Source organism: Solea solea, chromosome 6 (assembly GCF_958295425.1).
Source record: "Solea solea chromosome 6, fSolSol10.1, whole genome shotgun sequence".
Taxonomy (NCBI): Eukaryota; Metazoa; Chordata; class Actinopteri; order Pleuronectiformes; family Soleidae; genus Solea; species Solea solea.
The window spans coordinates 8,363,876-8,375,178 of record NC_081139.1 but is presented as its reverse complement, the minus strand read 5'-3'; the positions used below and the strand labels follow the sequence as shown (position 1 = coordinate 8,375,178).

At 42.6% G+C, this 11,303-nt stretch overlaps 1 protein-coding gene across 1 annotated transcript; it reads left to right on the top strand.

The window, feature by feature from the left end:
- The first annotated feature begins 265 nt into the window (after positions 1-265).
- Positions 266-11,303, top strand: wnt2ba (wingless-type MMTV integration site family, member 2Ba). Its single transcript, XM_058631672.1, has 6 exons — positions 266-340; positions 442-893; positions 3,800-4,020; positions 4,975-5,252; positions 5,899-6,163; positions 9,608-11,303. Exons 2-6 carry the CDS (start codon positions 739-741, stop codon positions 9,835-9,837), a joined length of 1,149 nt encoding a protein of 382 aa, XP_058487655.1. The 5' UTR covers positions 266-340; positions 442-738; the 3' UTR covers positions 9,838-11,303.

Genomic DNA, 11,303 nt, shown 5'->3' with positions numbered 1-11,303 from the left:
TATATATATATATATGATGTATATGATGATGCTAATTTGTGTTATTATTGGCTGTGTTGGGTGTAATTGTGCTCACACACAAACGGTGAATGCGTTGATGTGACACTGGCAGACATCACAGACAGGGATTACCTAAATATATACACCTCCTGTGCTGCTGACTGTCTGTAGCTCCACATACCGCTGTTAGTAATGTTCTGACACAAAGGGGGGGAGGTGGAGGAGGAGGTGGTGGTGGTGGTGGTGGGGGAGTAGTAGGGTCGAGGGGGACAGCTGACGCACCGGAGCGCAGCGCAGATGATCTGAGCGCATCTTCGCTGCGGCTTCAGGGAGAAATAAGGTGCGCGCAGTCGGTGTCTGTTCCATCCTCGGAAACACTTCTTCCACTTGACTTGACAGTGACGTTCTCCAGGTTAACTTTCTCTCTCTTGTGTTGTGCAGGACGGGACAACTTCCCGCAGACTTCAACTGCGGTGTGCGCATAACATCTGAGGAGAGGCGGTGATTCCAAAGCGCACAGGACAATCTGGAGGTTATGGATGCACGGTCACAAACTCTGCGCGCCGCCACCAAACCAACAGCTTCCAACTGATGGAGTTTAAGATCACTTTTCCTCCTTCTTGGGAAGTCTTTTTCACTTCTGCCGACGATGGTGGACGGAAAACAGTCACCGAGGATCCCCGCACCTGATAGTTCTGCCTCTGCCAATGCGTGAGAGGAGAAGACGTGTTTGGTCTGATGAAATCTCGAGGCGGATCAGACAGCAGCGGCAGGGCTATGGGGATCAGACCCGGGACAAAAGCACAACACCACTCCAAACCCGTCCCCAAATTACACTTCACTTTTATTTTGCTCCTGCTCGTTTTCACACCAAGAGTGGACTCTTCGTGGTGGTGAGTGGCATCACTACATCCTGCAAACTCACTCACACACACACACACACATATTTGTTTTTTAATTGGCTCATAAAACATAAGCAGATACCTTTGTTTCATGTATTTGAATAGACACCTGCACGTTGTATCTACTGTCATACTATACTATAAATAGATTTTATTATACTTTTATTTAATAATACATCACTTCAATCTTCATGAAGCCACACTGCATTTATACTTTGCCAGTTTATGTTCATGGATAAAAAAAAAGAAAGAAATATTTTCATCTTAATTTTATCATCCTGTGCGACGGAATTCATTTTTATATAAACATCAATGCAAAGTGAGATGTTGACCATTATGAAGATTAATGATGTTAGGGGTGGAGGGTGTGTGTGTGTGTGTGTGTGTGTGTGGACGTGGTCTCCCCTATCCATCTATCTTTCCTAGAGTTAAGTGGCAGGTGCAGGCGCTGGTGCATGAATAAATGCCCCATGATGATTTCTCTTGAGGCTTTGAAACACCCCCGAGGGTAAACAACAAAAACATTCAATGATAGGACTAAATTATATTTAAAAAGAAGTAATCATAAAATCTTTTGTTTTGTGTTACAGTTTCTGGGGACTTTTATCAGTATGATGTTGCAAATTCTAATACAAAACTGCAGCTCCTGCGGTTTTGTACACTGCACAGGGGTGTGTCTCAGTTTTTGGAAGAGAAATAATTATTGTCACATATCAGGTTGCACTGTTGCAGGCTACGTTGTGTTTGTGATGACAAGCGAGGGTTGTGATTTAAAAGCAGCTGTTTTGCAGATGGATTTGGATGAAAAATGCAGCCTTTTGTAAATATTGATAAAAGCACTGGATATCCCATGTACTGTCTTATGCAAATATTTTACGACGAAACTGATAAAACCACTGAGAAATTCCAGACAGAACGTGAGACTATAGGAGGATTTTACCCCGGTTTGTCCCTATTTTCAACCATAGTGAGAATTTTCGATTAGCGCCATATGTCTTGCTTCACTGGACCTCTCCCACTGTCTCCCACTCTCTCCCACTCCCTCCCTCTCTTAGAGACAGTGAGTGGTTTCTTTGCCACAACACACAATAAACACAACTAGTGCTTCTGCTCTGCTTTACCGCTCAGGCAGATAGTTACAATTAGACGGGGACTGGGGACTGGGACTGGGGACTGGGACAGCCATAACAGGAGTGGAAACTGCCTGCCATGTCTGTTTCTGTCTCGATGGCCAGGCGACACAAATGTGGTTGTGATTAGGGACTATAAAGACATCCGGATGGAGAGTGGAGCGTGCAGGCCCGGGAGAGGGGGGATCTGTAAGGCTGGGAGGGAAAGGCCCGGACATTACTTGTACTGTAGATGGCTGTCATCATGTCCTGTTGATAAGAGCCCCCACCCCCAGTGTCACAATACCACCAGCATGTGATCCGCCCTTTTAAGGGTTGCAACAAAGTTGGGGATTATGTGTGAATAGAGCAGGAAGCAATGGGCCTGTCACAGGGAGAGAGGTGCTTTTCACTGACGGTGAGGAATTTAATAATCTCTTCTGCATCCCGAATGTCCAAGTCTCAAGTGGAAGAAGTGGCTCAGATGAGAAGAAAAATGCGCAGTGTCCTGTAATCAGCGGGTTTGAGGGGAAAAAGAATGTATCGGGACACCATGGAAATTCTTATACGTCGACTCTTTAAGTGTAGACATATGCATATTGTGAGTGTTACATGGAAAAACTGATCTTGGGTCTGCACACAGCTCTTTTAGCTTAGCACAAATGAATAGGGGTGGAGGGAATCCACGACATTTGCCCAGGGGTGTCATACTCATTTTAGTTCAGGCGCCACGATTTGACCTCAACTGGGCCTGACTACTAAAATAATAGCATAATGACATATAAACAACAAGGGCTCTAAATGTTTCACTTTGTTTTATATTCAATGAAGTGAAATTGTAACGATATTATGCCTAAATTTACCACTTACCCATATGCAATAAAAATTAGGGATCTACAAAGGCATAAAACATTTAGTCACAGGTATCAGGAACTGGAAAATATTGTATTACCAAATTTTCACAAAGTCATCCTGCGGGCCGGATTGGACCTTCTAGTGGGCCGGTTCTGGCCCACTGGCCATACGTTTGACATCCCTGATTTAACCCTTCTTTCAAGCTCAGTGGCAACTGTAGGATTTGAGTTCATGTGATAATGTGAAAATGTGTAGGATCACCAAATTTAAATGAGTGTGCTGGGAGTCACATTTTTAGAGCCAGAGCTGATAAAAACCTGCGTCTTTTGCGGTGATTAAAATCTTGATTGTATCCATTTCTATTGCAGAAGATGGATGTTCTCAGGTGATGGTGGATATGTTTGGAAAAGGGGCTAAAGTTAGCACAGGTGGAATGATAACTGTATGTTTGATTGACGATTTTGGATTTTCTGCAATATTTAACTGAATTGTTGTTTTTTGCCAGGTCTCTCTCTTGTAAAACTTTTATTTTAAGGAACTTCCTGGTTAAAGGAATCCACATTTCCGTAGAATAAGACATAACATGTACGTTAGGCAAGTCTGAGCCTAAACGTCTTGCATTGTTTCTAGAGCAGCCCAACAAACGGGGCAAAGCGTCTCACCACAACATGACACTTATTCTTACACACTGGATCTTTAAACACAACTTAAATGAAAATATTTCATCCTGTGTTGAATAAGAATCACAAGACTCATAATGGGGGGCTAAGATAACCCTAATGACATCACTACGACATCACCTGCCAAAGCTACTCCAAGGCGACATAAGACAACATGAGTCCCTCATGAAGAGCAAAACATGATGTTGTACAAAAGCATGTGAAGCGGTCCTTTAACTCATCAATACTCTGCTTGTTTCATGTGTGTCTGCAGGTACATTGGCGCGCTGGGTGCTCGGGTGATCTGCGACAACATTCCCGGCCTGGTGAACAAGCAGCGGCAGCTCTGCCAGCGGCACCCAGACCTGATGCAGGTCATCGGCGAGGGAGCTAAAGAGTGGATTAGAGAGTGCCAGCACCAGTTCAGACACCACCGCTGGAACTGCAGCACACTGGAGCGGGACCACACAGTGTTTGGCAGGGTGATGCTGCGAAGTGAGTGGTGCACAACAGACTGTGCAAAGTGGGACTGTCTATCTGTGTGTGTGGTTCTTTGCATGTGCGTGACAGCGGTTGTTTATGTCAGTGACACTCGAGTTAATCATCCTCGTAAATGTCTCCGCTCTTACCAGATAAGCACAGAATTAATAGGTGTCCACTTTAAATTACCTCTGCCTTAGAATCCAAACAGAAAGAGAAAGTGCTGTGGCTTTTGTTACTCTGTAAGAGGGGACGATTGGGAAAGTGGATGTTCTCTGAAAACAAGTAGCAGATCGAGAGATCCACAGTGGTGATGTATAAACAGTAATAGGAGATGTAAATATTTGGGTAGATGTTTCTGGCTGCCAGACAAAGTTTTACTCCCTGACATATCGCCTGTGTTCTGCCTGGTTGCGTGAGCAGGAATGAGGACAGGAGGTGGGTGGGAATGCCAGACCAAATAACCTCCAAAATCTCCTCTTGTCTGAAATGAAAACACAGCGTAGTGACTGAGAAAGCTGCCATCTGTGCAAATTAAAAGGTGAAAGTAAAGTTAGCTGGACTGTGATGTTGGAGCTGATATGCTATTACCTCTGTTTGGACCATCCACCATAAATGGACTGATTTCTGTGCTCCTACTCTCTGGAACGTACTTGAGAAAGGCAGCGTGAAACCCCCCAAAAATAGCAACAAAACCTTTTGTCTGTGTGGATTTCAATTGAACAAATAACAACTGGACTCGTAGATTTCATTGAAGACATTTCACCTCTTTTCCAAAAGTCTTCTTGACCTCTCAAAGTTGGTCGTCAAACCCAGGAATTTAACCTCTGTGAAGTGAGTCAAATGTGTCCTAACAACAGTCACTGGGCTGCTCCAAGGTGTGACAGAGTCCTGTAGCTACTGATTCAATGATTTTCCTCACAACTTTTTAATCTAAAACTGCTCTACTTGTCATTTCTGTGCACCCAGGCAGCCGGGAGGCAGCGTTCGTGTACGCCATGTCCTCGGCAGGAGTGGTTTACGCCATCACCACAGCCTGCAGTCTGGGGGAGCTGAAGATCTGCAACTGCGACGGCCACAAGCGCGGACAGGCGAGTGACGACAGGGGCAACTTTGACTGGGGCGGATGCAGCGACAACATCAACTACGGCATCAAGTTTGCCAAGGCCTTCGTAGATGCTCGGGAGAGGATGGTGAAAGATGCTCGTGCCCTGATGAACCTCCACAACAACCGCTGTGGTCGAATGGTGAGCATGACGTTTCATTTTGTCACATGACCTTTGAACTGAAGTTTAGGGACAAGCACCAAGATGACCAAGGTCCTACATGTAAGAACAAGACACATTGCTACACACTCCGCTCGTCTGGATGTTTTGGAGATTTTTCTGCTGTTGTGACCCAATCAGAAATATCTGGAGCCACTTTGCAGAGATCTGCTCTCTCACATACAGCCTCTCCGAGACATTCAGTGCATGTCTAACCAGTTATTGAGGTGTCAAAATCAATCCCTCAATTAATCAGACAATTACTTTTTAAATACTTGTTTGTATATGACAGGGAAAAAAATCTAAGTAGAAAATAAGCAAATCAATAAATGATCAAATAGTTGCTGATTACAGCAGCTTGTGATAACCAAATACTTGTAAATGTCATAACTGTGACTCCAATCTCATTTGAAATCCAAAATAAATGATGTTTCAAGGAATATTAAGATAACACGATATGACAGCATTAATCTGAACAGCGGGGATTTTCTGTACACTGTACTGTACTCTGAGTGAGAGCGAAAACTCTTTAGGTAACAGCTTTACTTACAGGGCTGATTACACCTAAAATGACGCTACAGGCCTCATCATGGGCTTAACACCCTGTCAACTCTGCCTTCTGCTCTAGGCAGTGAAGCGGTTTATGAAGCTGGAGTGCAAGTGTCACGGGGTCAGCGGTTCCTGTTCTCTGAGAACCTGCTGGCTGGCCATGTCTGACTTCAGGCGAACGGGAGACTACCTACGAAAGAAGTACAACACTGCCATCGAGGTGACCATGAACCAGGACGGGACGGGCTTCATGGTCGCCGACAGGGACTTCAAGGGAAGCACCAAGAATGAGCTAGTGTACATCGAGAACTCGCCCGATTACTGCCTCACGGACCGCACAGCAGGTGAGTGAACGAATCAAGAAGTAGGTTTTTATAGAATTATTCGTCTAAGTGGATCCAAGGCCAAGTTTCAGTCACAGCACCTCCTGCTGGACCATGCAATAATTACAGTCTGTTGCACAATGACAGTCTGTTGCACATCTAGGCTGTATATTTTGAACTCGAGTGGGTATTCAATCCAAGTTTGAACATTCATTTATTCATCTTCTACCGCTTTATCCGTGTTGACACTCATTCCTCAACAATGGCAAACAGTGGCATTGAGAAATAACAAAAACAAAGAATTGATCACCTGTTCTTTAAGGTCGCCTCATCCATACTAAGATTGATATGGTTCATGTTTATGAGTTATAAAGCGTTTACATTCTGCAACTTATTATTTCTTATTGCCAAGAATGTATTGATAATGGAACAGATAAGCAACATTTGGATCATGACCCTTGTAGCAGTAAATATTTAAACTATTACCCAACATAACATCTGACACACAATTGGGAAGTATTTATCGGCAAATCTTTCAATGATTCTTCTGCCACAGTACATTCCTATTTTTTTATTTTTTTATTTACAAACAGATGCCTCGGGGTTTGCATTCCTTCACTGCTTAATAATTTGACCTTAAACATCTCCTTTGGTTCATCGTCAATAGAGCGTGAAGGAGCTCTCTATCTCACTGTCAGTCGTGGAAGAATCGTAGTGCATAAATGCAAGAGACAGCAGTATGAACATTAAAACGATTCTCCCACACTAAGCTCACCCGCTGTGAGCTTAGTTACAGTTTTGGCAAATTGTGTGGGGTAATGAAGGTGTGTTCACTGACATAAAAGACTGTCCTTCCTTGGTTTAAAAAAAAAAGGAAAAAAAAGTGATCTTAAAAAAGGAGCTATTGACCCTCCTCACCACTAATCTCCATTGTATAGGAATTCACAGCCTCAGGATACATGCAGGCTTATTTTTCAAATCCTTCCTTTGGTCACTAGTAAGCTCCACTCCCTTGTGCCCGAGGGGAATATCTCCTCTTCTTATCCCTGTCTTTTGACTTCAAGGATGTGCTGTTATTAGAGGTGGCATCTGATCTTGGGCTTAGATTTTACACCCGAGTACATGGACACCTTTTGTGTTTGGGTCTGAAAACTATTCTGTCAGCGTGTCTGGAAGCCTAAACCCTCCTGAAGAGTGTGGGAAAACCGACGGTTTGGTTTCAGTTTTCAGCTATGAAATCTCGTGGTTGGTGTTCAGCGGTGGTCATCTGCCAATGTTCTGGATAACTTTGTCAACACTGACTGGAGATGTTCCAAAATGTGATTACGGTAGCACTCGTGCCTCAAAGCTTGTCAAAGTTTGGTTTGATCCTGATTCAATCTTTTTTTTTGTGTTTCCATGGTCTCCACATAGAGCTGAGCCAATATACCAATATTATGTCAATATCATCTTAGATTTTGTATTTCTTCTCATCATAAAATGGCATCAGTCTTTCTCTTGTTTTAAAGGTTGCTTGTGTTGATATTGAGGCATATAGTCAAATACTATGATATTTATCTTAAATGAATGAATGATTAAACATGGAATCATAAAATAATTGAATTTAGTCACAGCAGAATCTCGCCATATTCATAGGCAACTTCATTATTTTGCACACATATAATTTAGTAAACATCAAAAAGCCAAAGAACTGCACCAGGTAGGTACCGTCTAAATTTAAAGTCAACATCATCATAAACAGCAAAAGAATACAAATATTGCTGTTCTTTAGGGTAGATATTATTGTATATGACAACGTATTGGCACTGTCCTTTCAAAGACACAAACCTCTGAAAAGGAAACCTTGCATGATCATGAGAAATAACAATCATAATCAATAATAACCAAAATGAACAGGCTTAATAAAACAAGGGACATGACCTGAAACACAGACACGACAAATTCACACCTGGAGTATTCCAATTTTCTGACACAAACATTGCAACAAAAGCATGTCAAATAAAGAAGTGTTGCATTCTGTACCTGATAAGAAGTGATAGAAGCTAAATCCGTTGCCTGTGGGTTCCCATCACGCCGCCGTCTATCCTCACTTTGAACTCTGCTGTCTCGCTGGATCTTTGGGAAACCTGTGGAAAAAAAGCTCTCCCCTTTGCTTGTCCCCGACTGTTTTGATATCCCAGGGCACAGCAGCCGTCCACCATCTTCCCTTTTTATGAATACAACCAGCAAAGACAGGAGGTGCCGGACAAATTGCCTGGTATATATATTTACTGGTATACTAACCCTATGGTTGCTGATCTTGCAGCGCAAGAAAACGCGATAATTATGTCAAACTGAAATGCTATAACAGTGTATTTACAGTGTACATGTACAAACGCTGAGAAAATAACACACAACAATCAGCTGTTTGTCTACAGACTTCCCTCACAAAATCCACACAGGACTGAGGCAGAAAAGGCTCCGCTGTCGTGTATGTTTCTGCAATGCCGTCAATTAAAAACTGGCTCCGCCTTTCAGACAGTTCCTCATGGAAGCTCGGCTTCCCTGGAAGTGACGATTTTGCTGCATTTGTCTAACCACCGTCGAGCTAACCGCAGTGAAAAAAAAAACAATTCTCTGCCGTTCCACAGAGAGCAGTTGTAGCTGAACCTCAAGTGGTTTTAATGCGGTGGCTGCTACGGGAATACGAAAGTCACGTAAGATGACCCATCACCCGTGATAAACAGCCAATTCTAATGGCGCTAGTGACACGTTCTAACTGCCGTCGTCTCACCTGATAATCAAAATCTCCACAACAGTACGTATTTGACGACATTTTAGAGGAAGCTGTGATTCCCTTGCTGTCCTATGGCACTTTCCCACTTGCTCGACTCGCCTCACCTCGGCACGGCAGGGTTGTTTTAGCGTTTCCATTAGCAATTGTACTTGGTACTTTTTTTAGTACCTTTGGTTCCAAGTGAGCTGAGCCGAAACTATGCGTGATGTCACCAGACTGCCGGCCACTGATTGGTCAGAGTGCCGTCACAGGAAGAGGCATGAGCAAGACGTCCGACACAAGAATCAAGCCGAACTGTAGATCATTTAAAGCAAAATTAACAATCCTAAAAACTTGGGTTAATCTCCAAAAATTACCAGGGAAATGTCTAAAATCTCAATATTCAATAACAGAGTTATTATTGTGTCAGACGGAGTTTGTGCTCCGGTCATGGAGGCAGTACTGAACAAATATTTTGAATGAACTGATTCTAATGATTCAGTTACTGAAAACAACTACATTACAAGTCACTAGTCACAGTTTGAGTAGGTACTATTTTGTAGTGGAAAACCAACCTAAACTGTGCCGAGGTGAGTCGATAGGAGCTGGGACCATAGGTGGAAAAGTAGTGGGACATTTGGTTTTCCTACAAATAAACAAAAACATTTTTTGAGACTCCAAAAAGTGATTCACATTTACTTCCTTCACAGGCTCGTTGGGAACGGCAGGCCGAGTGTGCAACAAGTCTTCCAGAGGCACCAATGGCTGCGAGGTCATGTGCTGTGGGCGGGGCTACGACACCATGCGGGTCAAACGTGTCACGAAGTGCGAGTGCAGGTTCCAGTGGTGCTGCGCGGTGCAGTGCAAAGACTGCGAGGAGGTGGTGGACGTTCATACCTGCAAGCCCCACAAGAGACCGGACTGGCTGGACATAACTTAACATGGAGAAACTGACCAATCACATTTGCCACTGACCCATTAACCTCTGCGCTAATGACTGCAATTTATCGTGAGATATATAAGTGGGATCTTTTAACTGTAATTATACCTCTGGCTTTTGACCCTTTGACTCTTTCTGAAGCAGATCTTTTAGACTATCTCTGGATGATGCTAAACTGGAAATTAGATCCAGTTACCGCGTGTTGCTTGGATGAATATTTCTAAGAACAATTTGCTGAGCTTTTTTTTTTTTTCGTTCTTAATCAAACTTTGATACACAACATCCGAATATTATATTATTCTGTTGTAAATGCACCATTTGATGAGGAGGAGATATTGCTGCTTGTTTATGTAAAGACCATGTAAACACACGACTGAAGTCAAACTAATGATCACAGTATTGATCGGAAATAACATGTATTTAGCCCGAGGAGAAAAAGAAAGATTTTGTACAAACACCGACACTGTATCACTTAAATGACATTAAGCCATTGTATGGTAATGCAACAAATCATTTAAAACACATGCGTCTGTTGGCTTCTTATTAATGCAAAAAAAAACAAACGCCTCTTTTTGATTGAGGCCAAATGATGACACTGTGAAACAAATAAAATGAAACGCTTTTAAAGGCAGCACACATGAGTACGTGCAGCAGCAGAGTTAGATTTTGGTTTGGTTCCGGGGAGAAATAAGGACACACTAACAGACGCCTCATACGACTGTGGACTATTGTCTTAAAGATGCACCATGTTTGCACAATACCCTGCGTATCTGAATGTCTGTAACACATTCTGTTGGTGTATGCAAAACATCCAATACCTCTGTTTCAATTGTTTCTGACACATTTAACTCAGCACAGCCTCGCTGAAACCTTTGGGACAAAATAATGGAGGTTAAAAAAAAAGAAAGAAAAGTTGAACCCAGCTCAACTTTTGCTTCAAATAAAAGTGAAATGTCTTCCGTCAGGCACCTGGATGATCAGTCACATGAAAGCATATTCGATGTGTGCGACAAGAATATCGCAAATCTACTATTTATCCGATAATCCAATTATTTTTGATCTGGAGACTTGTCAAAGTTGTAAATTCCTGTGTCCGCATAGTAAAAGAGGGATGATTAGGGATTGGGTGTCTTACAGTTTAAACCTCATCTTGTAAGAATGATGTTCTCACACAACTAAAGTGAATTTAACTACGTTTTCTAAGGAATGTGTTTTCTGATCCAAGCTTATGTTACTTATTAATGACATATTAATGTGATCGTGTTTAAATTGTGTGTGAGGCATTAATGAGCAAATGAGAACGTTGTTATGAATATGGTTGGGTTTAAACACAGAAACACCTGCTAAGGAAAATATTGTGCTTTTTCCCCCCAAGAAAACAGAGCGGGATTCTGTGTGGAGTGTGTTGCTCGCCATATGAACACGTCAAAATATCCACATACATCACAATAAATCTTAGGACATTT